Consider the following 22,001-nt stretch of genomic DNA (forward strand, 5'->3'; position numbering starts at 1 on the left):
CTCTGGTTCTCCATGGTATTACAGCTACAGAGGACAGGAACAAGGTAGTGAACAACATTGTATTGGTTCCTCTCTGGTTCTCCATGGTATTACAGCTACATATCAGACTTTAACCAGGAAGATGTCAACTAGGCAAAGCTGCCTGAGCTGAACAGAAGAGGGAGCCATTTAGCAGAGTTGGGTCTGGTGACAAAAAGCACCCTGGTCCAAACCAACCATTAGCCTCTACTCCCTAGACCCTACTCCCTAGACCCTACTCCCTAGACCATACTCTCTAGACCCTACTCCCTAGACCCTACTCCCTAGACCCTACTCCCTAGACCCTACTCCCTAGACCCTACTCTCTAGACCCTACTCTCTAGACCCTACTCCCTAGACCCTACTCCCTAGACCCTACTCCCTAGACCCTACTCCCTAGACCCTACTCCCTATACCCTACTCCCTAGACCCTACTCCCTAGACCCTACTCTCGAGCCTTTAGCTCCTCCTCCCTATAGTAGTGGCTGATAGTAGGGGTTAGAGGTCAATCCTCTCAGAACTACAGTAGTGACTGATAGTAGAGGTTAGGGGTCAATCCTCTCAGATCTACAGTAGTGACTGATAGTAGAGGTTAGAGGTCAATCCTCTCAGAACTACAGTAGTGACTGATAGTAGGGTTAGAGATCAATCCTCTCAGATCTACAGTAGTGACTGATAGTAGGGGTTAGAGGTCAATCCTCTCAGATCTACAGTAGTGACTGATAGTAGGGGTTAGAGGTCAATCCTCTCAGATCTACAGTAGTGACTGATAGTAGGGGTTAGAGGTCAATCCTCTCAGATCTACAGTAGTGACTGATAGTAGGGGTTAGAGGTCAATCCTCTCAGATCTACAGTAGTGACTGATAGTAGGGGTTAGGGGTCAGTGTTCTCAGAATAACATAGTTTAATGGACATGACCCAGGGGTTGGAGGGTTGTAATGAAGAAGTTTCTCTCTTCTTTCTTTTGTTTCATGACGTCGTCAGCAGGGCTTTGTGAACAGGAACAGGAAGAACAGGAAGGTCTATAAGTCTATAACTGGAGATCACAGAGTCTCACTCAGCAGCAAGTCAGGATGGAACTCACACCACTCTACTGGCTACTCTGTAAGTACTCTCTCTCTCTCTCTCTCTCTCTCTCTCTCTCTCTCTCTCTCTCTCAAAATATTAGGAACACGTTTCTTCTACAATATTGTTGTTTTTCCAGATGAGAACTGTAGCACGATACACATCAAAATACAACAAACACATTCATATACACAACAATACACAAAGGAAAACACATGAATATACACAACAATACACAAAGGGAAACACATTCATATACACAACAACACACAAAGGGAAACACATTAATACAAAATAGTTACAATCTTCTGTAAAAATGTCTTCAAACAACTGTCTGAAATACCCTATATGCACAAATTTATCTAAATGTAAACTTTAATGTAGATCATTTCACAGCAAGCCACAAGGAAGCCAAAGGCGTCTCCACCTAACTCTCTAGACACTAAAGAAGTCTCCACCTAACTCTCTAGACACTAAAGGCATCTCCACCTAACTCTCTAGACACTAAAGGAGTCTCCACCTAACTCTCTAGACACTAAAGAAGTCTCCACCTAACTCTCTAGACACTAAAGGAGTCTCCACCTAACTCTCTAGACACTAGAGAGACACGTCTCCATAGTTAACCAACCCTGTGAACGGGATTGATAACTTGATAACTGTAATGTTAGGTCATTTGGAAGTTTGTGGGGCAGGGCTTTGTAAACAGAAAGAGCGTGATGATGTGATCTACATGACTTCAAAGGTCCAGTCCACCAATGATGAGTAGTAAAACTGTCTCCTGTGACAAAATGAAGGGCTTTATGAAAAACAGCTTCTAGGGGTTTAACATTAGAGGCATCTGCGTTTTGATAAATAGTATCCCCATAATCAACAACAGGTAGAACGTTCGGTTCATGTACTTGTGAACTAGTGAAATTAGCACTCTATTTTCGTTTTTGACCTTTAATCCCGGAAAATGTACCTTAACTCAAAAAGCATTGAGGCCTTGACGCCATCTTGTTTCTGGGCTAACAGCCATTAGTCCAAACCTATGCTCACCAGGTTTCGTCTTCAAAGACTTTTCCGTTTAGGAGAAATGGCCATGTTGTGATTGGTGATGTTTTGTACATTTGCAATAAGAAGCCATTCACCATCTGGTGGAATTTACCGGGGCTGCGGAAAAATGACCAACATTTGAAAAATGTATAAAACGGAAAACGAATGTCCGAGAGACTCTATTCGATGACTTCTCGGAAGATCTGGCCCTGGTGTATGGCCCGACGCCATCGGAATTTAAAAAAAAACATTTGCAGACATCTAGTAAGGGACCGTACATTTGCAATATGGAGATTCTCATCGATCATACAGGAAGTGCCGAAAAGTGCCCTTCATGTATGGTAAGGCAATAAATAGGCCATAGTGGCGAAATAATGACAATTTAGCAATTAAACACTGGAGTGATAGCGCAGAAGATGAATCTGCAAGTAGAGATACTGGGGTGCAAAGGAGCAAAAAAAATAGAATATGGGGATAACGTAGTTGGGTGGGCTATTTACAAATGGGCTATGTACAGGTGCAATGATCTGTAAGCTGCTAATGCTGATGATTTAGTGAGGGAGATATGAGTCTCCAGCTTCAGTGATTTTTGCAATTCGTTCCAGTCATTGGCATCAGAGAACTGGAAGGAAAGGCGGCCAAAGTAGGAATTGGCTTTGGGGGTGACCAGTGAGATATACCTGCTGGAGCGAGTGCTACGGGTGGGTGCTGCTATGGTGACCAGTGAGCTGAGATAAGGCTGGGCTTTACCTTGCAAAGACTTATAGATAACCTGGAGCCAGTGGGTTTGGCGATGAATATGAAGCGAGGGCCAGCCAACGAGAGCGTACAGGTCGCAGTGGTGGGTAGTATATGGTGCTTTGGTGACAAAACAGATGGCACTCTGATAGACTGCATCCAATTTGCTGAGTAGAGTGTTGGAGGCTATTTTGACATCGCCAAAGTCGAGGATTGGTAGGATGGACAGTTTTACGAGGGTATGTTTGGCAGTATGAGTGAAGGATGCTTTGTTGTGAAATAGGAAGCCTGTTCTAGATTTGGAAGGGAGATGCTTAATGTGAGTCTGGAAGAAGAGTTTACAGTCTAACCAGACACCTAGTTATTTGTAGTTGTCCACATATTCTAAGTCAGAACCGTCCAGAGTAGTGACGCTAGATGGGCGGGCAGCGATCAGTTGAAGAGCGCGCATTTAGTTTTACTTGCATTTAAGAGCAGTTGGAGGCCACTTAACTCCGGACGTGCTACCTGTCCCAGACCTGCTGTTTTCAACTCTCTAGAGACAGCAGGAGTGGTAGAGATACTCTGAATGATCGGCTATGAAAAGCCAACTGACATTTACTCCTGAGGTGCTGACCTGTTGCACCCTCGACATCCACTGTGATTATTATTATTTAACCCTGCTGGTCATCTATAAACATTTGAACATCTTGGCCATGTTCTGTTATAATCTCCACCCGGCACAGCCAGAAGAGGACTGGCACACCTCACAGCCTGGTTCCTCTCTAGGTTTCTTCCTAGGTTCTGGCCTATCTAGGGAGTTTTTCCTAGCCACCGTGCTTCAACACCTGCATTGCTTGCTGTTAGGGGTTTTAGGCTGGGTTTCTGTACAGGACTTTGAGATATCGGCTGATGTAAGAAGGGCTTTAGAAATACATTTGATTTGACTTAAGGAGTGTTGTATGGCGTTGAAGCTCATTTGGAGGTTTGCTAACAGTGTCCAAAGAAGGGCCAGAGGTATACAAAATGTTGTCGTCTGCGTAGAGGTGGATCAGAGAATCACCTGCAGCAAGAGCGATATCATTGATGTATGAAGAGAAAAGAGTCGACCAGAGAATTGAACCCTGTGGCACCCCCATAGAGACTACCAGAGGTCCGGACAACAGGCACTCTGTCACGTCCTGACCAGTATTAGGGATTATTTGTAATTGTAGTTTGGTCAGGACGTGGCAGAGGGTATTTGTTGTATGTGGTCCGGGAGTTATGTGTAGGTTAGAGGGGTGTTATATTTATGTGTTCCGGGGTTTGGTTGTATGTTCTGGTTTTTGATTTTCTAAGGGTTTTCTGGTTTGTGTATTTCTTTGTTGGTCTGTGTGGCTTTCGATCAGGAACAGCTGTACGTCGTTGTTTCTGATTGAGAGTCATATATTAGGAGCTTGTTTTCACCTGGGGTTTTGTGGGTAGTTGTCTTTAACACTGCTGTTGTAAGTATAGCCTGTGAAACTGTCACCTTATCATTCTTGTTTATTGTTTTTTCCATGTACATCATATTAATAAAATTATGTGGAGCACGCAACCCGCTGCGTATTGGTCTGACAGTGATTTCGAAATTTCAGACGACGAAGATCGTGACACACTCCGATTTGACACACTGAACTCTGTCTCCATTACCGTCAGACCCCAGTTAGACTAGCGGTCTCCATTACCGTCAGACACCACTTAGACTAGCGGTCTCCATTACCGTCAGACCCCAGTTAGACTAGCGGTCTCCATTACCGTCAGACCCCAGTTAGACTAGCTGTCTCCATGGTATCAGACACCAGTTAGACTAGCTGTCTCCATTACCATCAGACCCCAGTTAGACTAGCTGTCTCCATGGTATCAGACCCCAGTTAGACTAGCTGTCTCCATGGCATCAGACCCCAGTTAGACTAGCTGTCTCCATGGCATCAGACCCCAGTTAGACTAGCTGTCTCCATGGCATCAGACCCCAGTAAGACTAGCTGTCTCCATGGTATCAGACCCCAGTTAGACTAGCTGTCTCCATGGTATCAGACCCCAGTTAGACTTGCTGTCTCCATGGTATCAGACCCCAGTTAGACTAGCTGTCTCCATGGTATCAGACCCCAGTTAGACTAGCTGTCTCCATGGTATCAGACCCCAGTTAGACTAGCTGTCTCTATGGTATCAAACCCAATACTTCCATTCATTTGTATGGGTTACCTTCAGATGAGTCCTGTGAGACTTGTGGGGGTCGTAGAGCAAAACACACTTTCTACAGCAGATGAGTAAGGCCATCGTAGGGGATGTGTTGGAGTGAAAGCAAAAAAATTGATACCTCTTAAACAGAATGATTTTGTTGGGGATGTTTGTATTATGTTAATTAGATTGACGCACAAATGCGTCAACAGACAATTAAGGAAATTAATATCTGTGGTACAGCTCAGTGTTTACATCATGTACTATAGTGATAGTTCTCTCTGTGTGTTTCAGTGTTTACATCATGTACCATAGTGATAGTTCTCTCTGTGTGTTTCAGTGTTTACATCATGTACCATAGTGATAGTTCTCTCTGTGTGTTTCAGTGTTTACATCATGTACCATAGTGATAGTTCTCTCTGTGTGTTTCAGTGTTTACATCATGTACCATAGTGACAGTTCTCTCTGTGTGTTTCAGTGTTTACATCATGTACCATAGTGATAGTTCTCTCTGTGTGTTTCAGTGTTTACATCATGTACCATAGTGATAGTTCTCTCTGTGTGTTTCAGTGCTGTTGAGTACACTGGTATACTCTACCCTCGGACAAGGTGGAGGTGAGTACATTTCTCTATATTCATCACCTGTTCTATAATAGTAACATTTATCTATATTCATCACCTGTTCTATAATAGTAACATTTCTCTATATTCATCACCTGTTCTATAATAGTAACATTTATCTATATTCATCACCTGTTCTATAATAGTAACATTTCTTCCTGGTCTCTTCATTGGTTCTTCATGTCTCCAGTCCTTATTCTCTTAGTAAAGAAGGTTCCATAATGGATCTCCACCTGTTCTAGCTGCTCTCACCTGCAACACGTCACAGGGTAGAAAGTGTTACTCTGTGATGTGAGATACAGACTCAAATAGCCACATAATGACTATCACTCCAACCCTGTGGGGGGTGTCACTAATCAGGTCTGCAGTACAACAATGCAGTGATAGCCTGGGGTGGCAGATAGCCTAGTGGTTAGAGCGTTGGACTAGTAACCGAAAGGTGGATCGAGTCAACAAGCTGTCAGGGTTGTGATAGTCAGACACCAACTCTCTCTCTCTCTTTTTCTCTCTATTTCCCTCTGATTCCCCCTTCCCCCCTCTCTCTCGCTCTCTCTCTGTCCTGTCTTTCTGTCTGGAGCTAGATCTACTGTCTCTATTATATTATAACAGACCAGCTAGATCTACTGTCTCTATTATATTATGACAGACCAGCTAGATCTACTGTCTCTATTATATTATAACAGACATGCTAGATCTACTGTCTCTATTATATTGTGACAGACCAGGACATGATCTGGAGATAAATCAACTGCCTCTATGTTACCATGTTATTACCAAACAAATTGCAGATTTTCTCCTCAACAGGATGTTCTAGAATTCCTGCTGCTTGTTCTTGAAATTCCTGGAGATAAAAACCTCTGAGTCATATTTGGAGCAGGAAGTGCTGCTCATTCTCTAGTCACCTGACCCACAGTGCTTTAGGATACACTAATACACTAACCCTATCTAATAACACCTGACCCACAGTGGTTTAGGATACACTAACCCTATTTAATTACAGAGAACAATGTATATACCACTATACCTATTCACTCCCTAAACTACCTCCTACCTACCCCTACACTAACCCTACCTACCCCTACACTAACCCTACCTACCCCTACACTAACCCTACCTACCCCTACACTAACCCTACCTACCCTACACTAACCCTACCTACCCCTACACTAACCCTACCTACCCTACACTAACCCTACCTACCCCTACACTAACCCTACCTACCCCTACACTAACCCTACCTACCCTACACTAACCCTACCTACCCCTACACTAACCCTACCTACCCCTACACTAACCCTACCTCCCCTACACTAACCCTACCTCCCCTACACTAACCCCACCTACCACTACACTATCCCTACCTAACCTACACTAGCCTACACTAACCCTACCTACCCCTACACTAACCTCTCTAGCAACAGCCAGTGTAATCCCGTGGCGCGATATTCAAATACCTTAGAAATGCTATTACTTCAATTTCTCAAACATATGATTATTTTACACCATTTTAAAGACAAGACTCTCGTTAACTAACCACACTGTCCGATTTCAAAAAGGCTTTACAATGAAAGCAAAACATTAGATTATGTCAGCAGAGTACCCAGCCAGAAATAATCAGACACCCATTTTTCAAGCTAGCATATAATGTCACATAAACCCAAACCACAGCTAAATGCAGCACTAACCTTTGATGATCTTCATCAGATGACAATCCTAGGACATTATGTTATACAATACATGCATGTTTTGTTCAATCAAGTTCATATTTATATCAAAAAACAGCTTTTTACATTAGCATGTGACGTTCAGAACTAGCATACCCACCGCAAACCTCCGGTGAATTTACTAAATTACTCACGATAAACGTTCACAAAAAATATAACAATTATTTTAAGAATTATAGATACAGAACTCCTCTATGCACTCGCTATGTCCGATTTTAAAATAGCTTTGCGGTGAAAGCACATTTTGCAATATTCTGAGTAGATAGCCCAGCCATCACGGGCTAGCTATTTAGACACCCACCAAGTTTAGCCCTCACCAAAGTCAGATTTACTATAAGAAAAATGTTATTACCTTTGCTGTTCTTCGTCAGAATGCACTCCCAGGACTTCTACTTCAATAACAAATGTTGGTTTGGTTCAAAATAATCCATAGTTATATCCAAATAGCGGCGTTTTGTTCGAGCGTTCAAGACACTATCCGAAAGGGTAAAGAAGGGTGACGCGCCCGACGCGTTTCGTGACAAAACATTTCTAAATATTCCATTACCGTACTTCGAAGCATGTCAACCGCTGTTTAAAATCAATTTTTATGCCATTTTTCTCGTAAAAAAGCGATAATATTCCAACCGGGAAACCGTGTTTTAGTACAAAGACAGAGAAAAAAAAAACATGGTGTCGCCTCGTGCACACGCCTCAGTCTCATTGTACTCTGACCGACCACCATCCAAATGTGCTAATGTTTTTCAGCCAGGGCCTGCAAAGCCACCATTCAGCTTTTTCCCGGTTTCTGAGAGCCTATGGGAGCCGTAGGAAGTGTCACGTTACAGCAAAGATCCTCAGTTTTCAATAAAGAGAGCCAAGAAGCCCAAGAAATTGTCAGACAGGCCATTTCCTGTAAGGAATCTTCTCAGGTTTTTGCCTGCCATATGAGTTCCGTTATACTCACAGACACCATTCAAACAGTTTTAGAAACTTTAGGGTGTTTTCTATCCTCCAAAGCCAATAATTATATGCATATTCTAGTTTCTGGGCAGTAGTAATAACCAGATTAAATCGGGTGCGTTTTTTATCCGGCCGTGTAAATACTCCCCCTATCCCTAACAGGTTAACCCTACCTTCCCTCCACTAACCCTACCTACCCCTTCTCTACCCTACCTACCCTTACACAAACCCTACCTACCCTACACTAACCCTACCTACCCCTACCCTAACCCTAGGACTGACTCCTTGCTGTCCCCAGTCCACCTGGCCGTGCTGCTGCTCCAGTTTCAACTGTTCTGCCTGCGGCTATGGAACCCTGACCTGTTCACCAACGTGCTACCTGTCCCAGATCTGCTGTTTTCAACTCTCTAGAGACAGCAGGAGCGGTAGAGATACTCTGAATGATCGGCTATGAAAAGCCAACTGACATTTACTCCTGAGGTACTGACCTGTTGCACCCTCGACATCCACTGTGATTATTATTATTTGACCATGCTGGTCATCTATGAACATTTGAACATCTTGGCCATGTTCTGTTATAATCTCCACCCGGCACAGCCAGAAGAGGACTGGCCACCCCTCATAACCTGGTTCCTCTCTAAGTTTCTTCCTAGGTTCTGGCCTTTCTAGGGAGTTTTTCCTAGCCACCATGCTTCTACACCTGCATTGCTTGCTGTTTGGGGTTTTAGGCTGGGTTTCTGTACAGCACTTTGTGACATCAGCTGATGTAAGAAGGGCTTTATAAATGAATTTGATTCTAAATTTGATTTAGTATCACTAAATAGTAGATAGATACTAATAGTATCCTACCCTCGTCACCAGGTTAAACATCTTGAGAATAGGTTCTCTGCTGTGTTTCAACATCTCTGTTCCAATACAGGCTCTACTGCTCTTGAGGGCCTATATTTAATAATTCTCTCTCTCTCTCTCTCTCTCTCTCTCTCTCTCTCTCTCTCTCTCTCTCTCTCTCTCTCTCTATCTCTCCTCCAGCCTCTCTGAGTGTCAGTCCTGACAGATCTCAGTTCTTTGAATTTGAGTCTGTCTCTCTGAGCTGTGAGGTTCAGGGGAACTCTGCTGGATGGAGAGTGGTGAGGAACACAACGAGAGGAATCCTTTCAGAGTGTAATACTGACTGGGGAAAACAACAAGGGTCATCATGCATCATGTCACTAATACCATCAGACAGTGGAGTGTACTGGTGTGAGTCTGGGTCTGGAGAACACAGCAATGCTGTCAACATCACAGTACATGGTATGTCCACAAACACCATCTACTAACATTATAGTGTTTAGTGGTTCATCTGGTTTCAGATAGATGTTATATTTATATATGATGTTTATATATTATATACAGCTGGAGCTGTGATCCTGGAGAGACCTGTTTATATATGATGTTTATATATTATATACAGATGGAGCTGTGATCCTGGAGAGCCCTGTCCTTCCTGTGACTGAGGGAGATTCTGTGACTCTGCGCTGCAGATATCAGGGAACTCCCTCTGACCTCACAGCTGATTTCTACAAAGATGGATCCCTCATCAGGACTGAAACTACAGGAGAGATGACCATCCCTGCAGTATTCAAGTCAGATGAAGGACTCTACAAGTGTACCAACTCTGAAGGAGAATCACCAGAGAGCTGGATGACTGTGATGACAGGTGAGAATATGAGAAACTTTGACATTCAGATTATTTGGTTCTTCTTTACACTGTTAAGAGGTGCTAAAACCTGCATTATAAACTGGGGGGTTCCAGCCCTGAAAGCTGATTGGCTGGAAGCCGTGGTATATGAGAAACGTATACCACGGGTATGACAAAGCATTTATTTTTATGCTAAAAGGAGCTCTTCTCATGATCTCTCTCTCTCTCTCCTCCTCCTCTCCACCTTCCTCTCTCTCTCTCTCTCCCTCCTCCTTTCCACCTTCCTCTCTCTCTCTCCTCCTCTCTACCTTCCTGTCTCCCTCTCTCTCTCAGATCTCTCTCTTCCAGCATATCTGAGTGTCAGTCCTGACAGATCTCAGTTCTTTGAATATGAGTCTGTCTCTCTGAGCTGTGAGGTTCAGGGGAACTCTGCTGGATGGAGAGTGTTGAGGAACACATCGAGAGGAATCCTTTCAGAGTGTAATACTGACTGGGGAAAACAACAAGGGTCTTCATGCATCGTGTCACTAACACCATCAGACAGTGGAGTGTACTGGTGTGTGTCTGGGTCTGGAGAACACAGCAACGCTGTCAACATCACAGTACCTGGTATGTCCACAAACACCATCTACTAACATTATAGTGCTTAGTGGTTCATCTGGTTTCAGATAGCTGATGTTATGTTTATATATGATGTTTATATATTATATACAGCTGGAGCTGTGATCCTGGTGTCACAAAATCCTTCGTGCTGTTGAAAGGAGGACCGAAAGGGCGCGCTGGCGGTCTTGATTGCAGGGTTGGCATCCCCCCTTCCGGCTCGATGCTCAACTTGCCCTGGTACCTGCGGGGCGCTGGTACTGGGCGAACTGGGCTGTGCGTCCGTATAGGCGAGATGGTGCATACCTCAGCGTAACATGGCGCCCTCCACCTCCTATGCACCTCCCTGTAGTCACGGGTAGCTGGCTTACGGCTCTTCCCTGGCCTGGCCAAGCTACCCGTGTGCCCCCCCCCAAAAAAATCTTGGGGCTGCCTCTCGGGTTTCCTACCCAACCGTGTTCCAGCGTAACGTTCCCGATGGTTCCTCTGTCCAGCTGCCTCCACTCTCCTGAGTGCCTCCACCTGTTCCCATGGGAGGCGATCCCTTCCGGCCAGGATCTCTTCCCAGGTGTAGGCTCCCTTGCCGTCCAGGACGTCCTCCCATGTCCATTCCTCCCTTTTTCTCTCCTGTCGCTGCTCCTTCCTCTTCCGCTGCTTGGTCCTGGTTTGGTGGGTGGTTCTGTCACAAAATCCTTCGTGCTGTTAAAAGGAGGACCAAGGCACAGTGGGAATATGGATACTCATATTTTAATTTTCAAAAAAGGAGTAAAGCATCCACTGAAAAAAACAATAAACACAACAGTAACAGTCTTACAGGCATACAAAACGCAGTGCAAGAACAACCACCCACAAACCCCAGTGACAAACAACTCCTACATATATGACTCCCAATCAGGAACAACAATTCCCAGCTCTTCCTGATCAGGAGTCACAAGACACACACAAGACTGCCACATCCTGACCCCCAAACTACTACAACAGCTCCATCTGCTGGTCAGGACGTGACACTTGGAGAGACCTGTTTATATATTATGTTTATATATTATATAGAGCTGGAGCTGTGATCCTGGAGAGACCTGTTTATATATTATATACAGCTGGTGCTGTGATCCTGGAGAGACCTGTTTATATATGATGTTTATATATTATATACAGATGGTGTAGACTGGTAGAACAAATCAAAGGGTCTCATATTGAATCTGGTGTAGACTGGTAGAACTAATTAAAGGGTTTCATAATGAATCTGGTGTAGACTGGTAGAACTAATTAAAGGGTTTCATATTGAATCTGGTGTAGACTGGTAGAACTAATTAAAGGGTCTCATATTGAATCTGGTGTAGACTGGTAGAACTAATTAAAGGGTCTCATATTGAATCTGGTGTAGACTGGTAGAACTAATTAAAGGGTCTCATATTGAATCTGGTGTAGACTGGTAGAACTAATTAAAGGGTCTCATATTGAATCTGGTGTAGACTGGTAGAACTAATTGAAGGGTTTCATATTGAATCTGGTGTAGACTGGGAGAACAAATCAAAGGGTTTCATAATGAATCTGGTGTAGACTGGTAGAACTAATTAAAGTTTAACTCAGATGTGATACAGTCTCAGCTCTGGAATATATTACAATAGTACAGATATCAGACTGACCCTCTCTCTCTCTCTCTCTCTCTCGCTCTCGCTCTCGCTCTCGCTCTCGCTCTCTCTCTCTCTCTCTCTCTCTCTCTCAGATCTCTCTCTTCCAGCCTCTCTGAGTGTCAGTCCAGACAGATCTCAGTTCTTTGAATATGAGTCTGTCTCTCTGAGCTGTGAGGTTCAGGGGAACTCTGCTGGATGGAGAGTGGTGAGGAACCCATCGAGAGGAATCCTTTCAGAGTGTCATACTGACTGGGGAAAACAACAAGGGTCTTCATGCATCACGTCACTAATATCATCATACAGTGGAGTGTACTGGTGTGAGTCTGGGTCTGGAGAACACAGCAATGCTGTCAACATCACAGTACCTGGTATGTCCACAAACACCATCTACTAACATTATAGTGTTTAGTGGTTCATCTGGTTTCAGATAGCTGATGTTATGTTTATATATGATGTTTATATATTATATACAGCTGGAGCTGTGATCCTGGAGAGACCTGTTTATATATGATGTTTATATATTATATACAGCTAGAGCTGTGATCCTGGAGAGACCTGTTTATATATGATGTTTATATATTATATACAGCTGGAGCTGTGATCCTGGAGAGACCTGTTTATATATGATGTTTATATATTATATACAGCTGGAGCTGTGATCCTGGAGAGCCCTGTCCTTCCTGTGACTGAGGGAGATTCTGTGACTCTGCGCTGCAGATATCAGGGAACTCCCTCTAACCTCACAGCTGATTTCTACAAAGATGGATCCCTCATCAGGAATGAGACTACAGGAGAGATGACCATCCCTGTAGTATCCAAGTCAGATGAAGGACTCTACAAGTGTAACAACTCTGAAGGAGAATCACCAGAGAGCTGGATGACAGTGACAGGTGAGGAGAGAGCTACCTTATTTCTGTAAGTCACCATTTCAATATAGTATGATAGACTGCATGACCACCAGGGAGTATCGGATTATATGGAATGCTGCTACGAAATGTATAACACACGTGTTCTGGAAAATACCCAATGCCCTCTGGGGCAGAACAAGTCCCAAACCTTAAAGTTTGTTCCAGTACAAGTGAGAAGGGAAGCACCTTCTATGTTGCTGAGGAAGACAATCTGCCTCCCTTTCACCTTATTAACCTTTTCTTCACTTTCTCAATCATTCTGCAGAGGCAGGACCGAACATCTCCTTTCACATATAGCTAGAAGGACAAAAAAGATCTCTCCTCACGCCAATTCTCCTTTAACCTGTTAGGGACAGGGGGCACTATTTTCACGACCGGGTGAAAATAACGTACCGGATTTAATCTGGTTACTACTCTTGCCCAGAAACTAGAATATGCATATAATTAGTATATTTGGATCGAAAACACTCTAAAGTTTCTAAAACTGTTTGAATGGTGTCTGTGAGTATAACAGAACTCATATGGCAGGCAAAACCTGAGAAGATTCCATACAGGAAGTGCCCTGTCTGACAATTTCTGGTGCTTCTTTTGCCTCTCTATCGAAAATACAGTATCTCTGCTGTAACGTGACAATTTCTAAGGCTTCCATAGGCTCCCTGAAGACGCCAGAAAGTGGAATGGGATCTCTGCAGTCTCTGGGCAGGGTCCAGCAGCTCTGTTTGTGAGTGGACAGCCTAGTGGCTCAGAGCCAGGAGAGGCGAGAGTACTCCATGTTTTTCTTCACCTGTTTGAATGAATACAATATCGTCCGGTTGGAATATTATCGCTATTTTACAAGGAAAATCGCATAAAATTGATTTTAAACAGCGTTTGACATGCTTCTAAGTACGGTAAAGGAACATTTTGAAATGTTTTGTCACGAAATGCATCTGCGCGTCACCCTTCGGATAGGGACCTGAACGCACGAACAAAACGAAGCTATTTGAATATAACTACGGATTATTTGGGACCAAAACAACATTTGTTTTTAATATAAATATGAACTTGATTGAACAAAACATGCATGTATTGTATAACATAATGTCCTAGGAGTATCATCTGGTGAAGATCATCAAAGGTTAGTGCTGCATTTAGCTGTGGTTTTGTTTTTTGTGACATATATGCTAGCTTGAAAAATGGCTGTGTGATTATTTCTGGCTGGGTACTCTCCTAACATAATCTAATGTTTTGCTTTCGCTGTAAAGCCTTTTTGAAATCGGATAATGTGGTTGGATTAGTGTAAAAGCACGTGCATGCATTAGGGGGCAGTATTTTCATTTTTGGATGAAAGCATGCCCAGAGTAAACTGCCTAATACTCGGGCCCAGAGTCAAATATTTGCATATTATTAGTAGATTTTGATAGAAAACACTCTGAAGTTTCTAGAACTGTTTGAATAATGTCTGTGAGTATACCAGAACTCATATGGCAGGCAAAAACCTGAGAAAAATCCAACCAGGAAGTGGTAAATCTGAGAATTGTAGTTCTTCTTTTGAATCCCTATCGAAACTACAGTGTCTGTGGGGTCACGTTGCACTTCCTAAGGCTTCCATTGGCTGTCAACAGCCTTTAGAAACGTGTTTCATCCTTCTCCTGTTACTGGGCAGAAAATAGGAGCTCAGTCAATGAGTGGACTGCCTGAGGACAGGACTGCCTGCGTGCACCTCCATTTTCCTCTGAAATGAATACGCTATTGTCCGGTTCGAATATTATTGACGTTTTATGTTAAAAAGACCCTAAGGTTTGATTGTAAACAACGTTTGACATGTTTCTACGAACGGTAATGGAACTATTTTACTTTTTGTGTCTGGATTTACGCTCGCGCGTTATGCCTTTGAATAGTGATCTGAACACATGAATAAAACGGAGGTTTTTGGACATAAATATGGAGTATTTCGAACAAAAATAACATTTCTTGTGGAAGTAGGAGTCCTGGGAGTGCATTCTGACGAAGATCAGCAAAGGTAAGAGAATATTTATTATACTAATTCTGAGTTTAGTTGACCCCAGAACTTGGCGGGTATCTGTATAGCTTGCTTTGATGGTGAGCTATGTACACAGAATATTGAAAAATGTGCTTTCTCCGTAAAGCTATTTTAAAATCTGACACAGCGGTTGCATTAAGGAGAAGTATATCTATAGTTCTTTCAATAACTGTTGTAAATTTTATCAACATTTATGATGAGTATTTTGTAAATTGATGTGCACATTCACCGGGGGTTTTGGTGGGAATACATTTTCTGAACATCACGCGCCAATGTAAAATGGGGTGTTTGGATATAAATATGAACTTTATCGAGCAAAACGTACATGTATTGTGTAACATGAAGTCCTATGAGTGCCATCTGATGAAGATCATCAAAGGTTAGTGAATATTCTAGCTGTATTTTTGGTTTTTGTGATGCATGTCCTTGCTTGGAAAATGGCTGTGTTGTTTTTCTTGTGAAGTTTATGTCCTAACATAATCTAATTTTATGCTTTCGCTGTAAAGCCTTTTTGAAATCGGACAATGTGGTTAGATTAACGAGAAGTTTATCTTTAAAATGGCGTAAAATAGTTGATTGTTTGAGAAAATGAAATTATGAGATTTTTGCTGTTTTGTATTTCGGGCCATGCTATTTCACTGGCTGTTGAATAGTGTGTCATGGGCAGGAGTAATAACCAGATTAAATCGGGTACGTTTTTTATCCGGCCGTGAAAATACTGTCCCCTATCCTAAACAGGTTAAATACAGCTGGAGCTGTGATCCTGGAGAGACCTGTTTATATATGATGTTGATATATTATATACAGCTGGTGCTGTGATCCTGGAGAGCCCTGCCCTTCCTGTGACTGAGGGAGATAACGTGACTCTGCGCTGCAGATATCAGGGAACTCCCTCTGACCTCACAGCTGATTTCTACAAAGATGGATCCCTCATCAGGACTGAGACTACAGGAGAGATGACCATCTCTGCAGTATCCAAGTCAGATGAAGGACTCTACAAGTGTACCAACTCTGAAGGAGAATCACCAGAGAGCTGGATGACTGTGATGACAGGTGAGAATATGAGAAACCTTGACATTCAGATTATCTGGTTCTTCTTTACACTGTTAAGTGGTGCTAAAACCTGCATTACAAACTGGGTGGTTCCAGTCCTGAATGCTGATTGGCTGGAAGCTACCAGTATGACAACATATTTATGTTTACTGCTCTAATTACGTTGGTAACCAGTTTTTAATAGCAATAAGGCACCTATGAGGGTTGTGGTATATTGTAAATATACCACGGCTAAGGTCAGTATCCAGGCACTCCGCATTGTGTCGTGAGGAAGTCAGCTTCACTTTTATACAACAGGTTACCAACATATTCAAATAATGATTGACATATTTTCATTAAAAACGTTATTTTGATGAATGTATTCTTACTATTTCATCATCCTTCCACAAGATATAGTCCCGACACAAATAAAATAAAAAAGAGGTCGAACCACCAGACCCCTTGGTGTACCGGGATTCAGAGCCTGAGAGTTTTGGAGCTGGGCCATGTCCTTATCGGTGATAGGAGGGTGGCTGTTTGTGATATCTTTTCCTTGCCTTCTTAGCTGTTTGATGTTGCCCAGAAATACATGATTGGAGAGTAAATTCAGAGTCCTTCATACTGCACCAGCTGTGACTGATGGGTGGGTCATTTAGAAACTGGTTGAGCAGAGTCCCAGATAGCTACTTAAACTGTACTTCTCCCCCTTCCGATTTCCTACATTTACATAAACTGTCGGAGAAGGATGTTAAAATCTTCCTTATTGATAGTTTTGAAGTCAACATATTTTTTCTTCTCTGCTAGCCAGCCCTCGAAGCAAAACCCAGTTTGTTTTCTGAACATAGTTTCTGTTGTTGCTGCTATTCTCTAGGTCATTCAATGCAGTAATCTACATGTCTGGTGTTATTACCATCTCTCTACCAGACATCTATAGTCTGGTGTTATTACCATCTCTCTACCAGTCATCTATAGTCATGTCTGGTATTATTACCATCTCTCTACCAGTCATCTATAGTCATGTCTGGTATTATTACCATCTCTCTACCAGTCATCTATAGTCTGGTGTTATTACCATGTCTCTACCAGTCATCTATAGTCTGGTATTATTACCATCTCTCTACCAGTCATCTATAGTCTGGTATTATTACCATCTCTCTACCAGTCATCTATAGTCTGGTATTATTACCATCTCTCTACCAGTCATCTATAGTCTGGTATTATTACCACCTCTCTACCAGTCATCTATAGTCTGGTGTTATTACCATCTCTCTACCAGTCATCTATAGTCATGTCTGGAGAGACAGACAGAAAGGTTAATACAAATCTCTGCTGTTGAAAACCAAATGTCTAAAAGATATGTGAGATAATGTTTAGATACTTTTTCTGAAATCTTTGATAGGAATGGGAGATTCGATATAGTCCGATAGTTTTTTATATTTTCTGGGTCAAGGTTTGGCTTTTATTACTGCCCCTTTTAGTGAGTTTGGTACACATCTGGTGGATAGGGAGCTGTTTATTATGTTCAACATTGGAGGGCCAAGCACAGGAAGCAGCTCTTTCAGTAGTTTAGTTGGAATAGGGTCCAGTATGCAGCTTGAAGGTTTAGAGGCCATTACAGTAGTAGACAAGGCATATTGACATTAGAGAGAGGCATAAAGCAATCACAGGTGTTGATTGGGAGAGCTAAGACAACAACGGGTAAGACAACAACAATGGGTAAACAGTTAAGACAACAACAACGGGTAAATGGCGATGAATGGGCAGAGAGGGTCAGTTAGGTACTCACAGGACCTGAGTTTAGGGCTGGGGCCGATAGATAAACAGAAATAAGTACCGTGTTGGTGAACAGTCCAGCAGGCATCAGCTGTGTAGCCGAGTGATCATAGGGTCCAATGAGCAGCAATAGATGAAACAGGGAGCCGTTCGGTAGTCGATTACTACGCTAGGTGAGCGGGAGACACGGCGTTCAGAAAGCTAGCTGGTCGGGGCTGGCAGATGGGTCTTCGGCGACATCCGCAACGGAAAAGCTTCATCGGCTAGCCAGGAGATGGGCCTAGCTTGAGGCTAACTGGTGCTAGCTTCGGGACAGCGGCGTTAGCCAGGAGATGGGCCTAACTCAAGGCTAACTGGTGCTAGCCTCGGGACAGAGGCGTTAGCCAACAATAGCGGCTCAGTTGCAGCTAGCTAGCTGCAATGATCCGGTCTAACGGCAGGAATATGGTGATTTAGAAAGCAGTCCGATATGCTCATCAGGGTCGAAATGCTCAGGGTCGAAATGCTCAGGGTTGATATGCTCAGGGTTGTATAATTAATTTGTAAATAGAAAGTGAGATTAAAATATATACGAAAAAAGCAACAACAAAAAAAACAGAAAAAGAGAATATTTACACGAGACAAGACAAACACACGTCCGACTGCTACGCCATCTTGGAATGTTTATGTAAGCCGTGGTATATTAGACCGTATACCACAGGTATGACAAAATATTTATTTTTACTGCTCTAATTACATTGGTATCCAATTTATAACAGCATTAAGGCATCTTGGGGGTTGTGGTATATCACCAATATACCACGGGTAAGGGCTGTATCCAGGCTGTATACTCCGCGATAGGTCATCCTAAGAACAGCCCTTGGTCATATACCACACCCCCCCCCGGGCCTTATTGCTTCAACATGTGCTGATGTGGTAGTAACATGTCTGACACTGTATTTGCTGAAACCATGAAAATATACTGAATATTTACATAATGAACAGAATAACATGAAAATATACTGAACATTTACATAATGAACAGAATAACATGAAAATATACTGAACATTTACATTATGAACAGAATAACTAACCATACCTTGCCATTACCATCTCTATCCAGCACCATCTCCATTGCTGTTTTAAATTGTTTTCTTTCTAATAACTGCAGTTCCAACTCCCATTCCATCTCCAGCAGTCCCAGTGTTGTCCATGTCTCTACCCAGGCTGCTGTGTAGTCTACTGGTGGGGTCTCCCTACCTGCTGGTGACCATCATAGTGCTGGTGAAATACTGCAGGAGCAGGGCTCAAGGTGAGAACCTGAGTTTATACAGGATCACCTCATTCCAACAGAATACCTGTTGTAAATCTGAAATATATCACAAGGACTGACAATACTGCAGTAGTTCTGATGGATTCATGTTGTAAAGTGTTGATAACTGTATCTCTGATTGAACCATGTTGTAAAGTGTTGATAACTGTATCTCTGATTGAACCGTGTTGTAAAGTGTTGATAACTGTAGCTCTGATTGAACCATATTGAACCATATTGTAAAGTGTTGATAACTGTATCTCTGATTGAACCATGTTTAAAGTGTTGATAACTGTATCTCTGATTGAACCATGTTGTAAAGTGTTGATAACTGTCTGTTTAGGGGAAACCAGGGAACCCAGGAAGACCCACCAAGACCAATTAGGTGAGTTTCTACCTTACAACACAACAGCTGCAGTGGCACAATATGGTATTCTGAACACAGTGTGTACTATATTATGTTACCTCTTAGTAGTAGTAGAAAGTAGGATGGATTAGAGTCAACTACCACAATATGGTATTCTGAACACATTGTGTACTATATTATGTTACCTCTTAGTAGAAGTAGATAGTAGGATGGATTAGAGTCCACTACCAAAATATGGTATTCTGAATACAGTGTGTACTATATTATGTTACATTTTAGTAGAAGTACAAAGTAGGATGGATTAGAGTCAACAAACAAAATATGTCACAATTTTTTTTAACCTTTATTTAACTAGGCAAGTCAGTTAAGAACAAATTCTTATGTTCAATGACAGCCTAGGAACTGTGGGTTAGCTGCCTTGTTCAGGGGCAGAACAACATATTTGTACCTTGTCAGCTCGGGGATTTGATCTTGTAACCTTGTGGTTACTAGTCCAACACTCTAACCACTAGGCTACCTGGATTTAGAAGTAAATAGCCTGGGTATTGACAAGGAGTAAATAGCCAAGATATTGATAAGGAGTAATTATCCCATGTATTTATAAGCAGTAAATAGCCCAGGTATTGATAAGTAGTAAATGGCCCAGGTACTAATAAGGAGTAAATAGCCCAGCTATTGATAAGGATTAAATAGCCCGGGTGTTGATAAGGAGTAAATAGCCCAGGTATTGATAAGGATTAAATAGCCCAGGTATTGATAAGGAGTAAATAGCCCAGGTATTGATAAGGAGTAAATAGCCCAGGAATTGATATGGGGGAGCTGGACATAAGGAGTAAATAGCCCTGTTATTGATAAATAGTTAATAGCCCTGGTATTGATAAATAGTAAATAGTCCTGGATTTGATAAGGGAGAACTGGACATGAGCACGAGCCTCATTGGAAGTAATTTGATAGGATTCTAAGTAGCACAGTATTCACTAGTAAATCATCTGATATGATTTACATTTCTAAGTGGTTCTGTATTGGATAAGTAAATACATGGCCACACTGATGAACTACTTCTGTGTTGAACAGGTGATCATGTTGAAGAAGAGTGAGGCTGAGATCACCTGATTACCATAACAACCATCAGAATGGAACTCATGGAATTCTAATATAGAACTGTGAGTCACAATGCTGTATGTTGTTACATTGTAGCTCCACCTGCTGGAACAATAGTGGCATTTGATCAAATGTGATCTATTAACTGATACATGTATTATTCTGATTGGAATGTGTTTTAATATAATGTGTGTTGTATTATTCATTCAGCAGCTGTCCTTTAACATCAGTCATATACTGGTCATATACTGTATAGCATTATGGTTGATACATTGTAAATGCCTTCACTTTTCATGTCTATACAGATCAACTGATAGGTGTTGTGGTTCAGGCATTATTGTTACATGTTACAGAGTTAGAAAACATACAGGAGAGGAGAATTCAATTATTATAATTATTTACTTTATTTTCCAATTTAGGTCTCTATAGTAATTCATTATTAACTCTTGTAGTCCTATTGTTATATTGTGGTTGTTTTGTGCAAAACTAATATTTTTCAATTAATCATCGAGGTAAGATATTGCTTTTGTTTTTGTATCATATAGAATAAAATAAATGATATTCCTCAATCCTGAAGCCTGTTTTTTAATCTGTTTAATCATTTAATTTCACTCAATACACATCTTCTAAATGCTCCATTCCAGGTTTCCCGTACAGCCCCTAGATCCTTGAGTATCTTCTAAATGGTCTATTCCAGGTTCCCCCTTCAGCCCCCAGGGCCTTGAGTATCTTCTAAATGCTCCATTCCAGGTTCCCCCTACAGCCTCCAGGGCCTTGAGTATCTTCTAAATGCTCCATTCCAGGTTTCCCCTATAGCCCCCAGGGCCTTGAGTATCTTCTAAATGCTCCATTCCAGGTTTCCGCTACAGCCCCCAGGGCCTTGAGTATCTTCTAAATACTCCATTCCAGGTTTCCCCTACAGCCCCCAGGGCCTTGAGTATCTTCTAAATACTCCATTCCAGGTTTCCCCTACAGCCCCCAGGGCATCTTCTAAATACTCATTTTTTTCTTCAATTCATGCCAACAAAGCCACTACACAACACTAAACAATACATTAATTGCACTATAACGGTGACAAACGTTGCACACAAACTGTTAACCTGTTATTGCTAGGGGGCAGTATTTTCACGGCTGGATAAAAAACGTACCCGAATTAATCTGGTTACTACTCCTGCCCAGTAACTCCTGCCCAGTAACTAGAATATGCATATAATTATTGGCTTTGGATATAAAACACTCCAAAGTTTCTAAAACTGTTTGAATGGTGTCTGT

The 22,001-nt window shown here is 42.2% G+C and overlaps 2 protein-coding genes across 2 annotated transcripts in view; both read left to right on the forward strand.

The window, feature by feature from the left end:
* Positions 1 to 22,001, forward strand: part of LOC115194770 (uncharacterized) — a 519,835-nt gene that overhangs the window by 258,625 nt on the left and 239,209 nt on the right. The window lies entirely within an intron of this gene.
* Positions 1,042 to 21,305, forward strand: LOC115194773 (Fc receptor-like protein 5). The gene is made up of 11 exons (XM_029754699.1): positions 1,042 to 1,122; positions 5,605 to 5,649; positions 9,351 to 9,611; positions 9,772 to 10,017; positions 10,333 to 10,608; positions 12,326 to 12,601; positions 12,881 to 13,123; positions 15,972 to 16,217; positions 19,145 to 19,261; positions 19,605 to 19,646; positions 20,703 to 21,305. The coding sequence occupies exons 1-11, from the start codon at positions 1,092 to 1,094 to the stop codon at positions 20,723 to 20,725; spliced, it is 1,806 nt and encodes a 601-aa protein (XP_029610559.1). The 5' UTR covers positions 1,042 to 1,091; the 3' UTR covers positions 20,726 to 21,305.

Source organism: Salmo trutta, chromosome 5, assembly GCF_901001165.1.
Source record: "Salmo trutta chromosome 5, fSalTru1.1, whole genome shotgun sequence".
In the NCBI taxonomy this organism is placed as follows: Eukaryota; Metazoa; Chordata; class Actinopteri; order Salmoniformes; family Salmonidae; genus Salmo; species Salmo trutta.